Source organism: Amblyomma americanum, chromosome 7 (assembly GCF_052857255.1).
Source record: "Amblyomma americanum isolate KBUSLIRL-KWMA chromosome 7, ASM5285725v1, whole genome shotgun sequence".
Classification (NCBI taxonomy): Eukaryota; Metazoa; Arthropoda; class Arachnida; order Ixodida; family Ixodidae; genus Amblyomma; species Amblyomma americanum.
In genome coordinates, this window is record NC_135503.1 from 13,036,620 (window position 1) to 13,061,852 (window position 25,233).

Below are 25,233 nucleotides of genomic sequence, written 5' to 3' on the forward strand. Positions count from 1 at the left end.
TCACTAAACCAAAGCATCAATCTTAGAAACGTTACTTCTTTTCCTAGAAACATACAGAAAGGCATCCTGACTGGGGGTGACCGTATACTGGTCCCTGGTTTTGAGCATTATGGTACAGAAGCGAGAAGGCCTCTTGTTATTAAGGACAAATGAGAAACTAGTTGACGTCCACATCCGCCGGATGGCAGGCGCGCATTTTCAAAGGAAAGAAAAACAGCTTTTTAGATCTCCGTAATCATGGCTACGTAGAGGAACGCGTCCTAGTCGAATGCTCGACCATATGACCATCGTCACACCACAGGAGTCTGTCTGCCATTTCTAATCTATCTAGGACAGATATCGGACAACAGGGCAAGTCGTCGAAACACTCGACGATGGTAAAATTTTAGTCTAGTGGTCGAGAGGAACCATTTTATTTCCGTTGTCTAAATGGACATCTACTATACGTGATCTGAAAATCAAATCGTGTTCTTCCTCAACAGGAGATTCTTACCGTGTAGGCTACCGGTAGTGTTCAGTCCGTCAATTCTGTCCGCTGCAGGAAAGCGAAGAGATCGGCTGATTCGGATCAACACGAGCATCAAACAGGCTATAAAAGCAAGTCATGCGTCTTACCTGCGTGGCGTCCATCTGCCAGAGAGAAGCTTCCGGAAAAATTGGACCAGGCCCCTGCATTGAACATTTCGGGAGGTCTCAACTTTGCGAAGAGTGCGAACCATGCAGTCGTGCGTCAACGTACACCGGCATTGAATGCAACTCGTACAGTAGTGTTTTCGCTGCGGAAAATGTCGCTAGTAGCGAATGCAGCAAGGTTCGCGTGAACTATCATGCATGCATTCAACTTAGCAACGGAGGATGAAGTCTTGCCTGGCGGATGGGCGTTGGGCAACGCAGGACCTGCAGAAACAGAAGAGAATAAGCGGCTTAACCGGGACCCTCGTCGGCGTGCATGATTGCCTGTCTGCCACTCATGGTCCACACGCACCAGCTGCGCCAAGGCATCTTTCACGAAGCTCACAATGTCTTCGAGCTTAGAATACTTAAAACCTTCTCGGCTGTTGGAAAGGCATGACACGCCAAGTGCTTGAGACCAAGCTTCTGTCTGCGTCACGGTGGCCGTCTCTATCAGACTGCACACTGTTACTAAGCGTCTGCTTCAAGTTCAACCTGCCGGATGTTTAGTGGCAAAACGGTAAATAATTGTAGGCATCGTCCCGACAATCGTTCCTTGCCTAGCCATTTCGCTGAATTGGAGACATTCAGCGCCAAACACACTCTGCCGCCACCCACGTCAGCGACCAGGATTAACCGCAGAAGACTGTGAGAAGTCAGTGCTCGATCACCACTTACGTCCGGTGGAGAACGGGTGCGGTTGCTGTTGCTTGTCGTCCTTGGGGACGCCGAACAGGACGACAAGCGCCATGAACACGGCGCCCGCGATGACCGCGAACAGCCGGCACGACAGCAGGCCAGACTGCCTGCGATTATACGACCCAGCTCAGCGCATCAGACTGCCCGGTGCTACTGGGGCACCCGACCACATAACACTGAAAATGAATGGCGTATATACTTCAAAAAGACCAATCTGCCTCAGAGAAGTTGTTTAACGTTTTTGAATATGTGCATGAGTCCGGCTAATCTGCGACTGAAATCGGAAATGCCCTTTGCGCGCCGGGGAGGGCACGTGATTTAGCGGCAGTTGTGCGTTAACTAAAAATGGTAACCTACAGCGGAACAGCCGAAGCACTAGAAAGACCAACAGTTTTCCCGCGTGTGCAGAGCATCCTGAAAGGGGGGGGGGGGGGCTCTTGGGGCCATATTCTGTAAACTGTACATTTTCTATTATCCATTTCGCTTCTATTTGGTCCTCTGTCACCATTACTTTATCATTGGCTGCATATCAAAGCCAATGGCAGCCAATGGTGAGGCTTGATCGCCAACCACTCAATAGCCGGGTCGCTTCTCAAAGACGCTTGAAAGCCGCGGCTATATCTGAGTGACCAGTGACACAGGACTAAATGGACGCGAAACGGACGATGGAAAATGGAGAACGTATAGAGTGCGGCCCCTTGTTAACTAATGCCAACTCCCTTGACGTCCCACATATTGTGAATTTATTCTCCACGACAGTGACCCAGGTTAACGGACACACCAATCGCTTAGATTTGACACTTTAACCGAGGTCACTGTCATAGAGAACAAATTTACATTGTGTGAAACTAGCGCAGTCATCAAAACTGCCGTCTTCAGCTGCTTACTTCGAAACGAAGTTTGCTCTATTGTTCTATGTAATGGCATAATACATTGCCGTGATGGGATGGCGCGATTGTGAGCTCACACTAGATGGGGGGATGTCTAAGATGATATTAGATGTAAGTTGCCCATCACCGAGGCCCACTCATAAAGATGACTAACATGGCTGACCTAATTCACAGTATCTCATTTACCCTCATATATTTTGTTAATTAATCAGTTTCTAAACAATAATGTACAGGCCTACAAGAATTCAGGCATGGCCCACTCACATAGCTCGCTCTGTTTGGAAAGTTAGGCTAAAGATGCTTAAAATTACACCAGAGTTCAAAAAGAAAGTTTGAAGAGCATTACTTACCCCTCATCATCTGACTCTTCTGCAAAATAAGATGTGCAGAAACGCCACTTAACAAAATTCCTGAGGTATTAAGCAGGACTAGAATGCAATCTATGCATATTTTGTGTGGTTGCTATACGAACGTTTGTCAGAGTTTACTTGTTGACACATTGCACGTGTTGGTTGCGGACGGTTACCGATTAAACGCGCTTCCTCAAAATCCACGGGTACGCTCACCTAATCAGAGCTTATAATTATGCCAGCTGTGAAAAATTCCTTTGAAAATAGTATCATCTCGTAAGACTGCTTTTCATGAGTTATCAAAATTATGCCCGTCAATGAGTGACAAAAAGAGAAACACAAACGACTCCGGAGGTTTTTTTTCTTCGATGTTAATTACTACACTTCACCTGCGTACACCCAGGTGATGCGATCTCTTGCGTGATGACTGCCTCTGTTTGTACAGAACATGACACCTAAGACCATGCTTGGCAACTATTATTACGAAAGAGCTCTTCCATTGCTGTCCCAGCTGATATTAACGCGTTGGCTACGCCGTCAACGCAATCCGAGCTTTTCGCTGAGAAACCTAGTAAGAACATGTGCCACTACGAGGTGGCTTGCAATGGCGTCATCGCTGCTGCGATTATTAAAGACCAGAAACATGGCTCAGTGTTTCGCGCTCATTTAATTCAATCGCTGCCATTAGCGTAGCGAAAGCTACCAGTAAGGCCCAAGTATGGGCTCGGTGCAGTAACCGGCCCGCACGAATAAAACTTCCCCGAATAGGGTTTCCTGAGCTGTTTCAGATAGATGTCGCACCTATTTAATAACATTATATGCGGGCTCAAGAGCACCCATTAGCTCCTGATCTTGATGGGTGGAACCGGCGAGAAATTACGTGAGCACAAGAGACTATGCGCTACGTTTGTTGATTGCCCACGATGCTAGCTATGGCACAAAGAGGGCAGGTAAGACGAAATTGCAGTGTTTCGACTAGACGGCCTGTATTTACCTGGGCGAGACGAGTCCTTTTGCCAGAACGTTGGCTAGCGAGCTATAAGACTTTAAGGCCGCACCCAGAAGCTAGCTGGGTCTTCTCTCGAAGAAAGCCGCGAGATTGGCATGCCAGCGCAGTATCGTCGAGGGGAATGGCAGGAAGGGTTAGCAGAAGGGGAGCATACGCGCAGGGAACGAGACTCGGCGGCGTAGCTTCGGCGCCACTCACGCTTGTCGACGGTGATGTCCTGGCCCTGTTCGGCGGCGTCCGCCATGCTGCCTGCTGCCTGCCCTCGGCGTCGTCCTCAGGCAGCGTACCAGGCCGCGCGGTTCCCGCCGGAGCTCGTGTAGCGCCGCCCTCCTGCGACACCGGCTGCCGGGCCACGCGCACCGCAGCTCGGGACACGGCGCTGTGTACAGGAATGACCCCTAGCGGTAGGAGGACGAAGAAGTGGTAGTGGCTTTCGTATTTGGGTAGTTCCTTTTCGCAATTCCTACATTTTTTTTCTTTTTTCCTCCTATTCTTGTACTCACTCCCTTGACTAAATTTAAGCTTGTTAGGCCCCCTAACCATCTGTAACCACCTCTGTCACAGAAAATGAGTTGCCCAATTTTTTAGGTCATCCCATGCTTGCCGCATGCAATCCGCAACGCGAATAGTCACCACCTGGTTATGGCCAATCCCCCCTGTAGGTGTGCAATTTTTTTTTTTGAGGCAAACAACAACAACAAGCATGAGCCGTTTGAGATAAGTCTGTATGAATTTTTCTCCTGTTTAGATCTGCACGTGGCCAATCCCCCGCCACGGTTATGTGCCATTGCTTCAGAAGCAACAACAACAAGCATGAGGTCGGTTCCTGAAGCTGCCTGTTCGCATATGTAACTGTAACTTTCACGCTAGGAGCAATCTATCGTGTGTTTATTGGCTCCGAAAATTGGCGCTTGAGTCGTTGGACGTATTGCGCTAACCATCATCACAACTTCACCCTTTGATGCTCCGAGGCAAAAAATCTCGTTAAAAAAATTAACAGCAAACCTGCTGAATTACAGCGGACGTGTCAAATTCAGCGGAGGAGGACGATGAATGAGTGGAAAGAGAGCAGCCCCCATTTGAGAACAAGAACAACTACTCTTATTTACAGCGGAAAGCCTTTAGTGATATTTTTTGCATCCTGCATGCCTAAAAAATTGCCAGAGATGCCGTCTTTCTAGCTAGTCTCGAGCTCACAACCAGGAATACATTGTGGACACGGCAAAAACAGAAAAATGGTAATTAGTCATTTTATAAGACGGGTAGTTATCTCTAAGGAATATTCCTGCTTCATGTCGTTTTCTGCCTTTGAGTGCATTTTGGATGTATTTAAATTTGTTCAATAACCTATTGTGTTTTCTTTTTCTTTCGATGCCCGACTAGAGACCTTAAGGCTATAATAAATGTTGCTGCCAAAGAACAGGGAACAAAGTTGGACAGGGGAAGTGTTAAGATTAGGTTAATAAATAATGTGCAATTTTATTTCAATAATATGAACTCACAGGACACGAAAAGATTCTTAGAAATGCACGGAATTTGAACCGGGGTCCGATTGGAACGGGAACATGTCAGCCGTCAGCCGCATCGCAGGCGCGGCAATGTCCGTTTTGCCTTTTCGTGAGTACGCGCTCATTCGTGAATGAAAGAAAATTATGTATACTTGTAGTGGCCTCCTACGTGCATGGACCCCACGTCTCTACCTGGCGGACGCCATTTTTCTCACGGTCGCCATTACGGTGACAGGGCAACGTGCGAAGCGCGCCCACGCAACTTGGACGGCTGCGTGGCCCGTGAAAGCTAGCCGTTGCATACGCACATTAGTTCCAATTACCCGGAATGCCATATTGCTAGGCAAATTTACGGAAGAAAAAATGGTGGCAGTGATGATTTTTTCGTATTTTATTATACGAGTTGTGAATGTGTAGTTCGTTGTTAAAAAGGTTTTAGTGCGCTTTCTAGCAGTCTACCAGTAAGACTTACAAACATAGAATCCTCACCAGAATCCGCCCATGCGCAGCCTTACGGCCACAAAGTGAAGCTATACAGTTTCTACGAAAGCTTCGCAGTGAAAGAAAAATTCGTCCTGGTTCAGGTTTCGAACCAGGGTCTCCACCTATTTGGGGCAGTGTCGGGTAAAAGTGGAAACGGCAAAAGAATAATTTCAGCTTTATGAGTAAGAATAAAAAAATGGCTGTCTATTTGCGAAGTTAAGCCAATGCGAATAGGTGCTTTAACACTGCGTGCCCGTTGTTTTGCATTGTTTACCATTGTTTTGCATTGCTCATGAAGGGTATGCTTTGTTATGCATAATGTTGCTATGTGATTAAAGTGGTATATAAAATTTATTTTGTGCGTTGCGTGAGCTTGTATGGTGTGGATAAAGCACAGTGGATACATAACATAATGTTTGTTACTGTCGCTGTAAGCATGCATATCAGTGACAGCTCGCGTTCTGCACAAAACCCGGCTTCGTCAGCTTTGTCGCTGTGTTCGGTGGTGCTGTAGCAGAAAAGCAGGTGGCCAACCTGCCACTTATGTCACGAGACCTTGTGACGTCATCCCAACCTTCCAGGTGCGCCATATATCTGGACAGGTGGGCCGCTTGCAGAGGCAGCCTTCAGACAAACATGATGATGGTACTTAACTTTTTTATGGCGCAAGGGCATCTGCGGCCAAAGAGCGCCATGACAGAAGGCATTTTCGTTAGCTCAAGGTGGGGTCAAAGACCTATTTTCTAAACATTTCACCCTGAATAAGCCGAGCATCAGACCAGGGGGAGCTTATACCCATTGTATCACCGGTGGGTACCAGGCGGCCCTGGGGACCGAACCCCGCACCTTCCGCATGCGAGGCGGATGCTCAACCACGAGGTCACCGCTGCGGTGTTTCAGACAAACATCTCCTAAATCGGTGAGTGGGGCTTAGTGATATCGCACTGAAAAAAGTGGAATACTTATGAGACAAATTACCAGTGGTCCTGCTTTCATCTTGGTTCCAAAACTTGGCCTACCTTCTAAAGGGGAAAGACTGCTTTAAAGCGTCAGCATATTTTGATTTTAGGGCACTAAACACCACGCTAAACATAATCAAGTTTTATCGCAATAATATAGGAGCTTTCAAATATTAAATTATTAAAAGGGCACGCTTTTAGAGTATTGAGTTTCGTGATGCTAAAATTATATTAATTTATCGATTGAGATACTAAATTCACTGTAACAAGAACTTCAAATTGACATGCAAAAATGTCTATTTGTGTAAAAAAAAATTAAAATGGGGCACTTTGAATCCCAGGATTGCACATAAAATATTACGCTTCTATTGCAAGAACTATTTTGTACAAAGCAGTTTTTCTGTATAATTCTTCATCACCTCAACGACTTTCCTCAACTCGGACTTTGTACTGACCAGGTAACTGTAGCCTGTAAGCTGAAAGCCTATTTTGGCGCCAACTTTCATTATGTGATGAATATTATTTTATCAGATGATTAATTGGTAAAGAAATTGTATTGATCGAGATTTTTGCATTGATTGATTTGATTGATGGTGGAATGTGATCCCTAATTTGCGTGTCGGCTGTGAGGAACGCTATATTGGATAACGAGCAATTAATTTCTACCATACAGGATTTGTTGACGTGCACCGGCATCGCAAAGCATACGAGCGTTCTTTTATTTTGTCTCCGTAAAAATGTGGCTGACAGGAATTGGTTGCGGCCTCGAGCACAGCAGCCGAACTCCATAGCCACTCAAGCCACAGCGGTAGCTGCTTCGCTTATGGCTTCGAGTAAGCTGTACGTGAAGTAATGAAACATAAAATTTGATTTGTGAATAAATTTTATTCGTTAATTAACAACATTCCATATGACGTGAGAAGGGTGAGCTACAATTTTTTATGAAACATAATTACGTTGGCTTGCTATATTATAAATAATTTGCAGCACGACTGAGTATCTTCTTACCGACTGTCCGTTGCAAGAGTGAACCTGTAAGCGAGCGAACCTCTAGTTACCAATGCACCAGAAGCGAAAGCGTTTTCAGGCGCTTGCATTGTCTAACGTGATTTGATCAAAGCTTTGAGTGAAAATTTCAGGCAGCAAGAAACGTATCGAGGTGTAAATTTTTTCAAATAAGTATTTACAGGGGCAGCGCCGCGAAGCATCAAGTGACGTTTCGACTTGGATGGCAGTTTTTCACGCACTGCATGATACTGCTCAGCACACCGCGTTGGCTATACAGGCCCTACCAGTAATTACGAAAAAGCGCTCCAATGCGCCTGTAAGAACGCGGCTCAAGATCTGGAAGAATGGCCTGCGTGGTATGCTGAACTGGTGTGCTACAGCCTACCTATACGCTCGGCTTCGTGTTTAGAATTTGCAAATGAAAATGGAGCATTTGGTATCGCTTTTTATGACGTGAGAAGTGCTGCCGTTATATTCGGAACTCTCATTTCCCTCGTCTTATGTGCTGGACGGTTTCCTACTAAATCGTTCATGTCGGTGTCGCAATTACCTGGCATCTTTATTTTGTGTTTTGGTTTGTCAGATAAGGCCAGGCTTTTCACTGTTTCCACTCGCCAGGGAGTTAAATGTTTAAAACAGGAAGCAAAGGATTTATGGAACGTTGGGGACGCACTGAAACTGATGAAAAATGCGATCAGAAGTAAACGGAATAAGGAAAAGATAGGATGGAGATCTGAACGGTGAACAAAATGCTTCTAAAGCAACAACGCAGCCTTGAAGATGACAGCGCCCGCGTGGCAATGGTTTATGGGGCAAAGGAAAAACAAATAACGACGACAAAGATAGACGCGACGCCCGAAAGCGCCGGCTTCTTTCCGCAAGTAGGTGTTAGAAAGGGGCCTAGAACTCGTGCTCTGTGACGTAGATGAAGATCTTTGCGAGCGCGCTGCCGCTGTACAGGCCGTGGTGGAAGATGGTGGTCTTCAGCTCCAGCTGGATGTCCTGCGGTCCCTGCAGAGGTCGCACGATGGACACCATGGCCTCATTGTGGCCCACACGGCGCAGGTAGAAATGCTCGCGGGTCGCCACCTCGATCCCATGGGCCCTGCGTTTGGACATAAAGCGCGCTGTGTTACCTTCACTCTACGTCAGGAGAATTGCCAGCTCTTAAGACACACCGTCCAAGAAGCTCCCTGTGTACCGGCGCATGTTTCAAGCCATGGCAGGTCGGTTCAAAGCTTGGCGGTGTTACTGGATTGGTGGCATACCAGTGGGCAGAGAGACCAGGTGTCTAAAACTGGTAGGGGACGCTCATTGGCTGAAGCTAGAATTCCGTACACTGGGTCATATATGAGACAGATACCGCGCCATTTCCTTTCCCCCAAAACCAATTATTATTATCATAGCCTTCTAAATAGAGGAGACTATGACTGGGCTATATTTGTTCCTCACTGATTTAAGGGGGCAAAAGTGACCTTTCATAAAATGCCGAACTTGAGTATAGCTACTGCTAAAACGAAAGAAGCTGCAACGAGGTGCACTGAAACAGAAAACTTTTCTTCGCTCCTCCGCCGTCCCCGTAGACGCTGCATCACTGTTGTTGTTTACACATGACTTCGCAAAGCTAACCTACTACCGTTTCGCTACAAATCACGCGCGCCGTGAGCCAGGTCACATAACAAGAATCCCCCCCCCCCCCCCCCCCCCCCCCCTGTGTAATTTCTGCGTGGAAATTAAACTCTAGCTGAGACGCAACCAAGCGTTCCCTTGCGGAAAGAGAAAAAATTTAATAAATTATCCTGAAGCACATGCAGTACAAATTCTTTATAGAGTATCACAAAATTAGTAATAAAGATTGACTAAAAACATAATTTCTAAAATCTTTTTGCGCAGGTAATGCACTCAGTGGAACGACAGACAATAGAAAGAGGGCACCGCCAATTGGTTTACGTGAGTCGTGGCTTGTCGACCACCTGTGAATCCCACGAGGTGACGCCAAAGTGTGGATAAAGCCGGACTTTAGATAACCCAGTGAAACTGGAGGCGTGCCCAGGGATCAGTTTGATGCCTTGATATCATTAGTCTTTTTCATTTGAGGTCGTCACCAGAGCTCGAGAAGACCCCGAGTTTCTCCAAACCCTGACCATTCTGCATAGCGCTCCAGGTTGCTATATTCACTTCAACACTGACGTCATTAGCGCTGCGGCCCTTACGAACGCTCCACTGGGCAGGCTGTATGGTAATGAAAAAAAAAAATAGGCACCAGAACTTATTGCGATATAGAAAGAGAGAGAGAAACGTTTGATGGATAGAGTGTTTGGGTGGGCTCTCATTCCAGGAGCCCATTGGCTTTTGCCGCTGCGTGAGGCCGTAGCATTAAAATTTTTGTGTCAGTGTTGGTTTGATTATAGCAATAAGAGACGCTCTGAATACAATAGCATTGTGCAGCCCGGCACTGGAAATAACTGGAATAAAGTGGTATTTCGAATACGCCTGTTCAGTTACAGCAATCGCATCGTAGCAGCGTTTACGTCACACGTATAAGGCAAGTCACCTCGACGAAGCGCGGGCCTCGACCAACTCCAGTTCGAAGTCGACGTTGGAGAAACTGAAGCGTGGCCCGCGCATAGTGAAGAAGTCCTGCTGGCCAGACGCCGGTATCTTCATGTTGTGCGGCAGCGTGAAGTAGTTGAAAGAGAGCGATACCGGCTCCTTGCGGCACGCCAGGTCGTCCGGAGGACACTCGCGCTTTTCACGCTTGCAACGCCTGCGAGGAGGATGGACGAGGCAGTTATGGGTCCCGCTATCATCGATGCGAGTCTCATGACCAGTCATGCGGCATTTAAAAACTATTTCAGTAATTTTCATGCGTTCAATTATCGGATCTTGTCTCCCGTGTGTTTTTTTCTTTAATTAAGCTCCGACTTACTACTCAAAACACAACCATTAGCTTAGCACAAGTTTACCCTCTTCTCTTGGCCCTCCCCACTGAACCGTAACCAATCGCCCGTCGTGGGTAAGTGCCATATCACTAAGACGACGACGACGACGACGACGACGACGACGACGACGACGACGACGACGACGACGACGACAACAACAACAACAACAACAACAACAACAACAACAACAACAACAACAACAACAACAACAACAACAACAACAACAACAACAACAACAACAACAACAACAACAAAAACAACGTCTTTCGCCTCACGTATATCAAACGACCCCAAGAAGTTGCTTTGAAGGCACCCCAAATCCCCCCTTGATCCTGGCAGGCTACCACATACAGCAAGTGGACTGCATGACCATGAAAATCTCCGCCATACTGCGCGATCTTGCGTGGCGCGGTCAAGTCAGGGACTTTTTACAGGATACGGTGGCATTTGCTGACAAAAGACACGGGTCACTGGAGAACAAGCTGAGTTGTGAACTATGGCGAAGCGACACATGGGCTGTAAGGGAAGCCGCCGCTGTGGAGGGCTCCGAATTAATAAAGTTCACCTGGGGTTCTTTAACGTGCTCTAATATAGCACAGCACACGGGCGTGTTCTGTATTTCGCGTACATATACCTAAATGCGGCCGCCGCGACTGGAATCGAACCCGTGACCTTCTGGTCAGTATAGCCGAGCGCCAAAGCCACTGAGCCAGAGCGGCGGGTGGAGAGCACCACGAGGCCTTTGTCTTGCAGTGGACGTAATCTTCATAATGATGATGGTGCTCGGGGCGTAGTGTTCACAAACGGAGCAGAAAAAAATTCACAGGGACACCTAATCACATTATGTGTTGGCAACGCAATAGCATTAGAAGCTGTTCATGCATTTACATCGAGTTTTCTGTCATTCTTTGATGGTTGTGTTAGCGGAACCCTACACGTCTGTATGCGCACAACGAGACATCTCTTCGAGCCCTCTAGCTGGCGATTAGATGTGTAGGTGTCTAGAGATGTACAACATGAACTGGTGGGCGAATTAGTGAGACATGGCTCTTGTAAACCAGCGCAATGGCTCCAAGCCAAAAAAGGAAGAGACAAACCACAGCGCTGTGTTTTGTCCCTTGTTTGGCTTGGGGCCGTTACACTGGTTTACAAGAACCATGTCTAGAGATTATTACAGCAGTGTAATCACCACATTAGAATTACAGTGGCTCCGTGGCTCTTGATTCCATTTAGCAGTGTAATTCCGTACATCTTCCAGGCTGTAAGTGATGGAGATTTGTATTATAAATTATTGACAGTTCTCATGGCCTCTTTTGGCGAAAACGGTTATTACTACAAAAAAGTTCTTCCTCTATAATTTTAATGAGAGAACTCAAGGTGAACAGCCTGGAAGAAAAAAAGAGAAGTAAAGAATCCAGCCCCCCTTTCTTGAAAACAATTAGCCTGCTTAAGCATTTCTGCTTGAAGAAATTGGAGCTTTTCGTAATGCTTCCCATAAGCAAAGCTGGCAACGTAACTAAGATGCTTCTTTTCTATATTTACTTGACCCCTTTTCTAATGTGCTTTCTCAGATATCAAATATATTGTCCCACTGCGTCACTTGGACAGCCAAGATAAAGTGGGAATGGCGAACAACAACTTTCCGCATCGAAATGGGCTTTCGAAAATTACTAAAAACGAGAAGGGCTCCGTACGTCTTGTGGTCGGGGTCCCGGTAGTAGCCGGGCGGGCACTGAAGCACGTTGCACCGATGGCCGCCGCGGGTGTTCAGGCACACCTCGTTCTCGCCTCGGCAAACATCGCCACGCTCGCACTCGTCAATGTCTGCACAGAAGCGGAGACACTCGAGCTGTGAGATGTGTCACTCAGCGGTCTTACGTCATTGCTGCAGGCGACGGCATCATAACTGAAGGAGATGTAGTTAACGGCTCATAAGGACACTCGCCAAGTACAGGAGCGGACGACAGAGGCTGTAGAGAAATTTATTTGAACAACGGCCGAATACATGTGCAACGCTCACTCATGCGCAAATACATACTTTTTATGACAAACGTTCACTCGGTTCTCGAATATGCCTGCGCAGTATGGGACCCTTGGCATAAAACGAATATAGATAAACTTGAGAGGGTACAAAGCTTGGGTATCCGATATGTCTAACAACTATACCAGAAGCTTAAGCGTTTCACGTGCAAAAAACTCGCTGGGATGGAAGACGCTTGAAAAACGTAGATATTGTTAGAGGTTAAAATTTTTTCATAGTATTTACTATTCCAATACTGGCATAAATCGTGACCTCAACATCCATTCACCAAACTATATTTCGCTACGTCGTGACCATAGATTAAATGTTAAGGAAATTAACTGTAAATCAGAGATGTACAAATATGCTTTTTTCCCTAGGTCTATAAGAGATTGGAACCGGCTGTCTGAAGAGGTGGTATTAATTACGTCAGGTGATTTATTCTCTTCATCTCTGTGAATGCTGTTTTTAGGCTGTATTACTGTTGCATCATGGTTGCATAGTATATGCTGCACTTTGTTACCTTTCTTTTCGTTTGTATGATGTGTTATTCCCCCCCACTGTAATGCCACTTGTGGCGCTGTGGGTATTACAATAAACAAATAAAATAAACAATAAACAACTGACACAATGACCGGAACGACGAACCTAGCCCTTATAAAAATGGTCCATAGGCAATCTATAGACTTCTTAGAGACTCTATTGCCTTCCTAAAGCTATTTCTTTTCGTATATTCATAGTCTATAGACTTTCTATAGACAAAAGTACTAAAAGTGTATGGCCATAAATCTATAGATTGTCTATAGACTGACTATAGGATTTGCATTGCCTTTAGACTGTACTCTAGGGTTTTTCTATAGAGAGTTTATAGAGTTTCTTGACAGAAGTCTATGGACAGTCTAAAGACTGTCTAAATAAATTTTTGTAAAGGCCGTTGCATTTTATTTGGGCAAGAAATATTCCATTTTTTTCTTATCTGTATGAAGTGCAGTCAGTGTGTTGGCTTCAGGGCAAATTGCAATGCCCCATCGAACTCAATGGAGCAGAGTTGTTTTTTTAGTACTTGCTTTGGGTAGCAGTTTATGTGCGCACTATTACCGCCGAGCGTTAGTTTTGACTGCGGCATGTCTACGATGGTAACCGTTGTTATTGGCTCTTCAGCTTGTCTTCTGACTTGTCAAAATATTTTGCTGCTATTTAAAGCCACTGCAATCGCGTGTCTGATAAAAACGCAGATGCACCCCTGTACACTGTAACCGCCCCCCCCCCCCCCCCCCCTCCCCGTACAAGAAGAAAACGAAAGTTTTCAGGCCATCGCAACCGATTTGCAAAGTTCAGATTGTTATCTGTGGTGGCTACGGACAAAGCAATTAGCACTCGTGACTGCATCGCTTACGCCTGCGCAAGCATACTCCAGTTACGATCCCGCATGGAAGGACACACTGAGTCTCCCAAGTTCCAAAGCACCAGGTAGTGCGAAAGCACACTTCATGGGGTCAAACCCAACCAAGAATTTCGTAGCGTCCCTGACATTGAGGGCACAGAAATAAAATAAATATTGCCGCAATTGGGATTCGAACCCGCGGCGGATCCAAAAGAACAGCTTCGCTGGCCACTGCACGAGAGCACTATTATATCACCACAACCGATCACGCCTCGTGTTAAACTGCAACACGCTCTCTCGCTGCTCATTGCACATCGTCGTCTTCATCAGCTTCCATCTGCGGCGTGAACAGATCAGGTCAGCTTAACCTCGATCAGAGCTTAAGCCAAGTCTAATATCGTCACCAGATGTGTCGATGAAACAGCAAAGCAAAACCTTGAGCCAATCAGGCTGAACACACGTTTTCACACGTCTACTCGGTTTAACTACGTCAGAACTCTACTACCCTTTTGGTGACTTTACTTTTCGTGGCAACGTTACACGTAGATAAAAAGGACGTCGCTGTAGCTCTGTCTCTTCCGAAACACGATTGATACAGCACAAACAGTTGTTACGTAGCTCATTTCAGATCCATATTTCATAATTCAGTGTTCAGAAGTCATCTCAGTTTTCAAGTTGAGCTTAACTACAATAGTTTTAAGGGTCCATGCATGAGAGTCACTGCGATGATTAGGCAAGCTTTCAAGTTAACAACGGTTACAAATGCACTGTAGGCAGTGCGCAGGTGTCGATAGGCACACTAGTGACCTCTATGTAGCGCATGCCGCACGTACCATGACAGGTCCTCTTGTCGTTGCCAAGCAGGTAGCCCTCGGGACATTTGCATGAGTAGGATCCGGGCTCGTTGACACACGTGCCAATGCACAGGCTGCCACGGCCTACCCACATCTCGCATTCGTCGACGTCTGCAGCACCCACGTGTGAACATTAGCGCATTAACATTTGGCATCTACGTGTGCACGAATCCTAACGGTCCATCACAAAGGCGCAGGTGAACTATCTGGCATGTGTGTAGCGTTATGTTCATTTCTATTGCTTTTACTCAATTTTCATACTACTGTGAAAACTGGACAAGTGAAAGCCATTACACTAAGGCCCTGCGCATCTTTGTCTTTATCCACTATGAAATCCACATACGAAAGGAACAGCGGTCAAGTAAGCTTCGGTTATTGCTTCAGCATTTGTAAAATTGCAGTTAACAAAGATAACTTTTCATATAGTTCTTACGTAGGGCTACAAAGAAAACGGAAATGCTTTTAGTTTCTAGTCCAGCAGTTTGTTATTGTGACCGCTGTCTCTAGCGTCCCGCGGTCGCACTTTTCCTGAACGATGAATTGCGTTCTAACGGGCAAGATAAGTTTCATGAATGCTTTATCGACGGTATTAATCGTGCGCATGCGGTCATTTCCTACGAGCCGTACCCACGCACGTCCGCTTGTTCTCGGCAAGACGGAATCCCTTCTTGCAGGCGCACTCGTACGAGCCCCACGTGTTGATGCACGAGTGGTCACAAGCGTGCAGCCCGTCCGTGCACTCGTTGACGTCTTGCAATGAAACGAAAGAGCAAGATCTGGTCAGTCAGTATTCGGCAGTAAAATACAACATACAGTTTATATCTTTTCGATGCACAAGGACCGGTGAAGCTCTAGAGTTCACAGGAGGACACAGCAGAGAAAGAAGGAACTGACGTAACGCCTGGATTAACGCTTTTGCAACGATGTTTTTTCATCTATTTGCACCGCTATCAAGGAGCCACGAGTCAGGTACTTGAATCCATATTCGTTCACGAAACGCGTTTGTGTGTTAGAGCGAAGGCTCCATTCCTGACGTACAAACCCGGACAACGGCGTAATAATAATAATAATAATAATAATAATAATAATAATAATAATAATAATAATAATAATAATAATAATAATAATAATAATAATAATAATAATAATAATAATAATAATAATAATAATAATAATAATAATAATTTAATAATAATAACAATAATAATAATAATAATAATAATAATAATAATAATAATAATAATAATAATAATAATAATAATAATAATTATTATTATTATTATTATTATTATTATTATTATTATTATTATTATTATTATTATTATTATTATTATTATTATTATTACGCCGTTGTCCGGGTTTGTACGAAGGAGCAAGAAAACTGTGTGGCTAATGGCGCGCCTTTCACGTCTGCCGGAGCTAACAGCGCCTTTCAACAGATGGCGTTGGCGCCCGCGCAGCGGACTCACGGACACCGGCGCACCTACGCCAAGCGGCCGGAATGGCAGCGAGCCCGGCGACAGATACTGTGAGAGTTTATCTACAAAGAATAAAAGATAATCTCTGCAAACCAATGTTCTCGTCCTTTGACAAACAAAGGAAAACCGTGCTATAGCTCGACAAACTTGCTTTAACCGCGTTCAACTACTGCTAATTCTTTCTGACCTCCTGCCTATAACATTTCACTCGTTCGGATATGACAGATGGCGCCACTCGTTTCAGTACCGACTTGTTCGAGAACCGACCCACATAAAGAGCCGCGAATCGTGTGTGCCCAGGAAGTGACAAACGCCTACATATGGGCAGTCAGTTTACCAATGCAGGTGCGTGCGTCGTAGCCCCTCTTGAATCCAGGCTTGCAGTCGCACGTGTAGGACCCGGGTGTGTTGACGCAGTTGGAGTTGATGGAACACACCCTACCGGAGAAGCGCGTGCACTCGTCGATGTCTGCGCACGAAACGAGAGATACGAATGCACTGCCTCTAGTGCTGTTCGTGAAAGGCCTCTGCTGTCTCGCCTGAGCGAATGGCTCACCTTCGCAGTCCCTGAAAGAGTTCATGCGGTACCCGATGGGGCACTCGCACACGTAACTTCCGGGCAGGTTATTGCAAGTCTGGTTCTCCCGGCAGTCGTGAGAGTTAGTGGCGCATTCGTCGATGTCTGCATCAGCGATGAGGAGGAATAGTAGAAACGCGGTATGCATTCAAGCGAACACATCTTGCGTCAGGTGAGCGTAGAAACATTTTAAAAAACGTAAAAAGAGATTGCACACTTAGCGTGCATTTCCAACGACGGCATAATAAGTTGATTCGGCGTTGAGAAAAAGCCAAGTTGTTTGGTTCCTGGAGCCACTGTTAATAGCTCCTCCTTTATTACTGTCCATGTGGTATAAAATCTTTCTACGAATTTCGCTATGGCAACAGTCTTGATGATGCGCATTAAAGAAGAGGTAACCGCGTTTTTCCGCCTACAGTAATTCCGCCTACCTCTATGCGCAGTAAAATAAATTGTGGGCATGGTGCGTGATGGTGCGTAACGATAAAATCAGCGAAAGAGATTCAGTAGCAAAAATGCAAAGATGAAACAGTCCGAGGGATGAATTTGTACAGCGAGCTAGGTCCTGCCGAGAGACCAAATTAGATACGACAGGACCGCGCGATGATTCAGAGCAGACTGTTTTTATTCTCCCGAAAAAATTAAAGTGGTTTAATTCTGTGACACCGAATGGTCGAGCGATAACTGTTCATCATTCTACTATAATTTTGCTGTTCTGGAAATGGCTCGGGTAAAATTTGAAGGGAGCCATCGTATTAAGCACATTCAAATTAGCCTGGATATCAATTTTGGTCCAAATCCGAGAAGGTCAAATCCGGCTTTGGGTGGGCCAAATCTTAGAGTGGTCCGGGTCAAATTGGGAAGTCACCATCGTATTGGCTATAGTCATTATCCTGACTGTCTATTTTGTTCCAAATACGAGAAGGTCCAATTGGGAGGGGGGAGTGGGCCAAAGTTTGGGGGTGGGGTTGGTCAATGTTGGTAATGACCAGGGCCAAATTTGGGAACACCATGGCATAGGCCATAACAAAAGCATCCTTCGTCATTCGTCTGAAGACTGTAGCTGTGAATCGCTAAGTCAGAAGGGCATTTGAGGCTTAGAAGAGCCCAAATTGAAACTCGAATTTCTGCACTGAATAGAGCTATCGCTCTAAAGGAAGCGCCACCTCGAAGGGAGAGCTCGGAGGCAACGAGAGAGAGAGAACGCCGAGTGGCTAGACGTTTGTTTGGTGCCGCAGCGAGGAAGTGCGAGGTTGCATGCTACCACCAACTGGCTGCGCGGTTGTAGAAGGCATCACGAGTGACTGACATACAGCGGCCACCGCAGCGCCGGCGCGTCGCGTCTCCTCCTCTTCGCGCCCTCTACAAATTAAAATTTGAAACAAGCAATACATTTCGGTTAGTGACGTAGGCAGCGACAGTTCATATTTTCCTGCGCTAGCCCCCCCCCCCCCCCCCTCCCCCCCTGCTTCAGGTGACCTCCACGATGTGGTCCCAGGGAGCAGCCAAGTTTCGAAGCAGATTTTCTGCATAGATATGACCAAACAGTTCTAGCGTTGCACTGGCAGAAACCACATCGCGGGACGTACCGAGGCACTGGTTCGCCTGGGGGCTCGGCTCGTAACCTGGAGTGCAGGAGAGAAGGCTTTCGCAGTGGTACGAGCCCACGGTGTTGATGCACCGGTAATAGCGGCCGCACAGGGTGCGGTTGTGCATGCACTCGTTGATGTCTGCGCATGGGCAAAGGTAGGGGATGGCGAAAGAAATCACGCTGAACAACATATAAAATATAAAAAATAGTACAAAAAAGAAATAAGCTTAGTACAACTATACGCGCATTTTATAGCAGTTTTTTCTAGACAAAACTGTTTTGCTGCATTTCTTAAAGCCAGCTATGACATCAAACTTAACTCTAGCCAATTCGTCTGCTGATCCTGTTGAGGAGCGCATGCAAGTGTACGACGGTAAAAAAGCCACACTAAGCGACTCAGTATAAGAAAAAAAAATTATCTGTTCATATTATTACTCCTACATTCCTATCCCAGCCAAAAAGAGGAAATGAAGAACAATGAAAAAAAAAACTCGAAAGATGTAATCGTTAACCGGCCTAATTAATGCGTTTTTTTGTGGTGAATCTCATTAAGGAGCATCAAATAACTTCTCGCCAATGTCATGTATTTATAGATCAGTGTGACCAGATTCAGTTAAAAACTGGGGCTCTTTCAACTGCGCCTTCTATACCTCACAGAAAATGAGCACATTAAGTTTGCAACAAGCATAATTTAATGCCACTGCATCTCAGTTTTCATAGGGCTACGGCACCACTGTCTGCAAAGTTGTCAACCTCGCGTGCATGCAGAACACACGTCGCGTTCAAGCATATGCGGGTGACTGTTCACACCGCGCGTAAGCAATTCCTCGATGAGCCAGAACTCGTTTCTTCTATTCTCTCTTTCAGTGGCAAGGTATACCGATCACATATTTAGAGCGAAAGCTCTACTTCTCGACCAAAGGTGCAAAAGCCGGGCCATCGCTGAAGCCTTGGCCTTAAATAAATAAATTATTAAAATAACCATTGGCTCGACTGGTATTAGAACGCGCGGCGGCGCGAACAAATTACTTTTTCTGCGCGCTGCACGAGAGCACTATGTTATTGCCGCAGACGATGACGCCTCGTGTTGTTGTTGCCTCATAAGCGATGGCACATGTTAAACTGCTACACATTCTCGCGCTGTGCATTGCACATCGTCGTCTTCATCACATTTTCGACACGAACATATCAGATAAGCTTAACCTCGATCAGATCTTAACCGGTGTATCATATATCGTCGCCAGACGTGCCGACGACCCAGCAAGGCAATATATAGTGATTATTTATTTAAAATAACAAAAGGAAGGTAAAAGATGTTTGCTCACCCCGGCATCTGCCATCACTAATCGGCGGCACCTGAGCTGGGGTAGCGGAAATAAAGAATAGCAGGCAGTTTGAAGAAGTGAAACGAAAGAGGTGAGGGGATAGTCATGAGCGAATCAAGCTAAAGAAATGGTTCCGCGTATCTACTCGGTATAACGGCGTTAAAATTCTAAATGTTTTAGCTCTTGTCTCCTAGATCAGCTGAACTGCTCAATGCCAACGGTGCGGTCTTACGCGTGCGTATGTCCCACCTGCGCAGTGTCCGAAGCTGTCGCTCCTGTGTCCGGGCGGACATTCGGTGGCCAGGCAGCTGCCGTCGTCCTGCCGGCGGCTCCCCGGGGGACAGGTGCGCCGGACGCAGCGGAAGGAGCCCTCAGTGTTGAGGCACTCGAAGTCGCCGCCGCAGTTGTGGATGCCCAGCACGCACTCATCGTCGTCTGCAGTTACAAGGTCGCAGTTACAGCGAGGTGAGAAAAGATTGGTTCGGTTTGGTTTACGGGGGTTTAACGTCCCAAAGCGGCTCAGGCTATGAGGGACGCCGTAGTGAAGGGCTCCGGGAATTTCGACCGCCTGCGGTTCTTCAACGTGCACTGACATCGCACAGTACATTGGCCTCTAGAATTTCGCCTCCATCGAAATGCGACCGCCGCGGCCGGAGTCGAGTCCGCGTCTCTCGGGTCAGCAGCCGAGCGCCATAACCACCGAGCCACCTCGCGGCTTTTTTTCTTTATTGCATGGAAATAGTGCCGAAAATAAATGTCTAAGCACGCTTACGCCACAAAACACCAGGCCACCCTACCCCTACCCCACTGAACCACCTCGCGGCGGCTTCAAGGTGAGAAAAGAGAAGGAAATAAGGAGGGAGGAGGAGGAAAAGGAAAGACATGGAGGCTAACGGAAAGAAGAAACCGGTTTTGCTACCTGCTACCCTGCACTGGTGGAAAGGGAGAAGAGGATAGTAAGATGAAGGAGGAAAGAGAGTACCATGAAAATAAAGTCAGAATGCGAAGTCAGTAAGAGTGCAGTAAGCGTGCCCCTCCTCCCCAGCCTGTCTTGCTGGAGGGGGGGGGGGGGGTGGCGTGGAACAGAGTAAGGGGACGGAGGGAAGAAAAGAAAATGAAACGAGAAGACTGTGGTCAACAAAGACGGCAAGACAGACGACAGCTGCACCGAGTTCAATCCAACACTGCTTGTTGTGCACGGTGTACCAACAGAGTGAAATGGGTGAGTCGAAAAAGGCACGTTTGAGGCATGCATCTGCAGAACCGTAGCAGGCAGGCACATCGTTACAACCTGTTGCCAATTTTCATAGTGCGTCCTTTTCGTAGTGTTGACAGTTGTTTGTCACGTTGTTACCTTAAGCAATCATGTACACCTTTGGACAGGGAGTCGATGCTCAAAGAGACTTTGGCAGAAAGAGTGGGATCGGTACAGTTAAGGAAATCCGCGCGAGCGTTTAGATGCTAGCCGCCTCCTGCTAATGAAGTGAATTTAGCGCAAAAACTGGACACAAGAAGGAACGACAAACTACACGTCCTGCTGTGTTTACCTCACCATGCAGCATCCCTAAGCACGGTCTCTCTACGTTGTGCTACTCGCAAGTGTCACCTGCTGAAAAAAGTTGAATGATGCAATAAACTCATAAGGTATGTCATACAAATATCATACAATTATCGTAAAAATCATTCAAAATTATCATACAAATGTCATTAAATTTTTCAAAATCATACGTTTTTCGTACAGATGTCTAGTAATGTCATACAAATTGTATGACCTTTCTATGGCGAAGCCTCTGGAGGTTATTGCATCATACGACGTTTTTCAGCAGCGGTCGTTACCATAAAATGCACGTTAGCTGAGGATTGCCACCTGTCGTCATCAAAAGATATCTTGAATATGCGTTAGCGAACAGTTCCACAGATGTACGAATCTCCTGGAGCTAGACTACATGAACCCAGCCAGATTCAGAAGTGTGATGAGAAGCTGGGATTGTCAGAATTTGTTCACTGTGGATCTTTGCTCATTACAAGATGGGCAGGCTTCTGTAAAATCACATCACTCCTCTGCATAAATCTGCTTTTCTTAATAAAAAAAAGTCAGTTCTGTGTCTGCGCTCTTCTGCGTTCCTTGTTCTTTATAGAGGTTCGCGCTGTTCAATCCACAACGATAAGGACGATCCTCTCCAACAGTTACGGAGGCGGCTATTGATAGGAACGGTATAACTGCCACAACAGGTGATCCCATGTTTCCTTTTACCATTGCGGTCGTCAAGTGATTTTATCATCTTCTTCGTATGCAGTAGGCGCGAGGTTCGATCTCCAGAGCCGCGAAAACTTTTGAAAGAAGTGTGTTTGAACTCATTTCGTGCATACAAAAAGTACACTTTGCTATGGCGCTCTCTGGCCAACCTGCCCCTGCGCCTTAAGCAAATCATCGTCATCAGTTTCTTTTTTTAATACAGAATATGTACGGCCCAGGCTTTTTTTTTTATTTCCACGGGGTGCGATGAAAAGAAGGAGAATGCGCGTACCTTCGCATTGTCCAGTGGCGTGATTTACGGTGTAGCCGGTGCCACATCCCGAGATGCGGACGCAGGTGAACGACCCCGGTGTGTTGTCACAACGGAACCCGATCTGGCAGTTGTGGCCGCCGGAATTGCACTCGTTCACATCTGTGGGGGATGCGCAACACAAAGCACTAGCATTTACCGTAGTTGCGCACCGCAGCTGATCTCTGTACAGATTTATGCCGATTCCTGGCATTTCCGAACGCCAGGAAAACGTTAAGAAGATGAAGTGATCGGGTCAATAATACTTGAGGAGAAGAAGAAGAAGAAGAATAAGGGATCGTATTAAAGGAGCTCTTGCCTTTGCAGGTTCCCGAGACATGGTCGCGCTTGTATCCATGGTTGCAGGTGCAGTTGTAGCCGCCTTGGAAGTTCCGGCACACTTCGGTGCTGGCGCACGGCTCTCCTTCCAGGCACTCGTCGATGTCTGCGTGCATGAGCCCACTGCTATCTCGATGCACTATTCGCTATCTAGGTCCTCTGCCATCCGCTAACCCAAGCAGTGGAATACAAACAACTGCATATTCTCATCCGCATAGCAGCGAAAGTGGCAGCCGGCACACCCGCCTACTCTGCAAGCCAAGCCACAGACTCCTGCAATTAGGTCTCCACAAGGAAATCGAGGACCTTATTCAAGCCCATAAAATAAATCAAATTGAAAGACAAACGTAACGCTAAGAGCAGATATGTACTGCAGCGACTAGGTTACCCGACCTCTAATCATGGATCCTGTGAATGTAAAGGCATCGCCCTGGGATGAATAGTGAGCATCTCCGTCACCCCAGTGCCGACAAACATGTATCCCGAATTCCACGATGGAAGACGCAATGCAAGGGTAAAATCCCTTTACGGTATCTGTTTTAACATTGAACAAACCCTATACACGGACGTCGCAACAGATTTTACGGCAATCATAGCGACGGCGGCTGTGGCTGACTGGAAGGGTGACACAGTCACCATAACCACAGTACGCACTGGAAATACCACATATGCCGAAGAATGTGCCATAGCCATCGCAAAACGAACATGGCAACTGGATAATTTAACAGATACAATTACTGTCTTGCAAACTGCCTGCCCCAGGTACACACAGGCACGTATTTCCCCTATCACGCATAGAATATTACACCTAAGCCCGTAACAACCGGAAAAACCCACCTTGCTTGGACACCTGGGCATGTGTCTCTCCCTGGCAACGATGCAATGAGTGAGTTTATGTGACATCCCGAGAATTTACCCTGCGGCCGCTAGTGGAAGGCCATCCCAGCTCTTAGAAGCCGGAGCCCATCCCACTCACCTATTAGCACATACCCCAACGTTACCGACTGTACCGCAAATTGTACTCCCCACCTCACAGAAATCTCCGCCAGGAGGAAGCGGCCCTCTGACGCCAAATACAGACTAACACTTTCCTTCATCTTGCTGTCAGGCACATCTCTTACCTACACCCCTCAAATTGCCTTTTTGTGGCTAACATCCCACCGCCTACTATTCCACGTAGGAATACCTGCCTCCTTTCTCAGTACCCCCATACCCAGCTACTCGTTGTCCCAGTAGAAAGGCACCCTGTCTAGCACAGCCCTGGACGACCACCGTGACCTGATTCCGCGAGCCATTCAGGATGCCTACGGCAAGTGGAGCCCTGGACTAAGGGCTTCATCTGCCGTGGACCTCTCTCCAACGTTTGTCGATAATAGAAGTTTTTCTCTCTCTCTTTACTGGATTTTGCGTGGCTCAGAGAAAATCAAAGAAAAATTCTCCCGGCTTTACCGCAGGTGCGTTCGCGCTCAGATTAGGTGAATAGGTAGCGAAAGCCACTGATGGAAGCAGAGGCAGCAGCCAGTATGAATGCAGAGCAAACGAGTTTAATTAAAAAGCGTATATGTAAACGTAATACCAATTCAAACGCAGCTTAGAAATGGCTCTTCAGGAAAACAGAAAAATAGCATCATTATTTGGCGACAATGAAGCCACATGCACGAGGATACTATTATCTGAACAGCATCAGCAGTGGTCGCATCAGCATCAGCAAAATTACAGAATGGATGGGAACTACCTATACAATGTTTTTCGGCAATCGCCTGAGCAACAAGAACAGTGCAAAGAAGCAATAATTGACGAAAGTCTCGTGGAGGTCCACGCATGTTACATTGTGCACGCACTCCCGTAACATTATTTTAGGTGTTTAGCAATGTAGATACAGAACAAAAGCATTTGAAGGATATCTCGGCATATATCTTAAAAAAAAAAGAGCTGCTCACTAACTTTTGGGCCTCAGAAATAAAAGAAATGCTCAATTGTTCGCCACTGAAAGGCGTGTTCCACCACACGTTCTCACACGCCTTACCCTTCGCTACCCTCAGTGTCAGGCCCCACAAGCAGAGGACGAGGAGGAAAGCAAGTAAATGCAGCTTTTTCTCTTGTTTCCTTGTGCCCGACACTTAGGTTAAAAATTCAGCAAATCGGCAAAGCATGTAGTAAGCAAAACTAGCGAATGATGATCTAATAGAAGAATACAAAGATAAAAAAACCTAGGATGAAAGGAAGACCTGTGCAGCGAGGAGGCCAAAAAGTTTGCTGGGAATGTGAGGCAATAGGCTGGCGCGAAGAGAAACAATTGGAGCTCATTAGTAAAAGCCTTTGTTGTGCAGTGGTGCCCTGGAATAGGGGCGCCGACCTTGTGAAGCGGCCAGGTCTCACGACATGAAGACACCGGCCCACCGCCAATCTCTCTGAGATACAGAGCAATAAAGTTTTCCATTCCATTCCATGTGCAGTGGATCCAACTCAGCTGATAGCGACGATTATGAAGACGACAATGATAAAGAGCAGCGTAATAATTCACATGCACCTGTATTCTACGACAGAAAGTTTTCTCGGATGAAGTCTGGCAAATGCCAATGATGAAAATGACATCACA

At 46.5% G+C, this 25,233-nt stretch overlaps 2 protein-coding genes across 8 annotated transcripts in view; both read right to left on the bottom strand.

Annotated features, from left to right (window-relative positions):
- The window catches only part of LOC144096954 (uncharacterized), a 36,053-nt gene extending 32,049 nt beyond the window's left edge, over nucleotides 1-4,004 (bottom strand). Inside the window, exons 1-6 of the mRNA XM_077629761.1 lie at nucleotides 3,819-4,004; nucleotides 2,612-2,630; nucleotides 1,351-1,478; nucleotides 868-897; nucleotides 616-669; nucleotides 494-535 (exon numbers count right to left, since the gene is read on the bottom strand). Of these exons, the coding sequence (XP_077485887.1) occupies nucleotides 494-535; nucleotides 616-669; nucleotides 868-897; nucleotides 1,351-1,478; nucleotides 2,612-2,630; nucleotides 3,819-3,864 (319 nt within the window). The 5' untranslated portion in view covers nucleotides 3,865-4,004. The remainder of the gene's footprint in view (nucleotides 1-493; nucleotides 536-615; nucleotides 670-867; nucleotides 898-1,350; nucleotides 1,479-2,611; nucleotides 2,631-3,818) is intronic.
- A 3,431-nt stretch (nucleotides 4,005-7,435) lies between these two features.
- Nucleotides 7,436-25,233, bottom strand: part of LOC144098512 (uncharacterized) — a 40,557-nt gene continuing 22,759 nt past the window's right edge. For all 7 annotated transcript variants that reach the window (XM_077631213.1, XM_077631211.1, XM_077631216.1 and 4 more), the window contains 11 exons: nucleotides 22,615-22,740; nucleotides 22,278-22,418; nucleotides 19,999-20,184; nucleotides 18,423-18,563; nucleotides 16,813-16,938; nucleotides 16,594-16,725; nucleotides 15,406-15,528; nucleotides 14,758-14,889; nucleotides 12,215-12,344; nucleotides 10,133-10,345; nucleotides 7,436-8,683 (listed from right to left, as the gene is read on the bottom strand). In XM_077631213.1, the coding sequence (XP_077487339.1) occupies nucleotides 8,479-8,683; nucleotides 10,133-10,345; nucleotides 12,215-12,344; nucleotides 14,758-14,889; nucleotides 15,406-15,528; nucleotides 16,594-16,725; nucleotides 16,813-16,938; nucleotides 18,423-18,563; nucleotides 19,999-20,184; nucleotides 22,278-22,418; nucleotides 22,615-22,740 (1,655 nt within the window). In that variant the 3' untranslated portion in view covers nucleotides 7,436-8,478. The remainder of the gene's footprint in view (nucleotides 8,684-10,132; nucleotides 10,346-12,214; nucleotides 12,345-14,757; nucleotides 14,890-15,405; nucleotides 15,529-16,593; nucleotides 16,726-16,812; nucleotides 16,939-18,422; nucleotides 18,564-19,998; nucleotides 20,185-22,277; nucleotides 22,419-22,614; nucleotides 22,741-25,233) is intronic.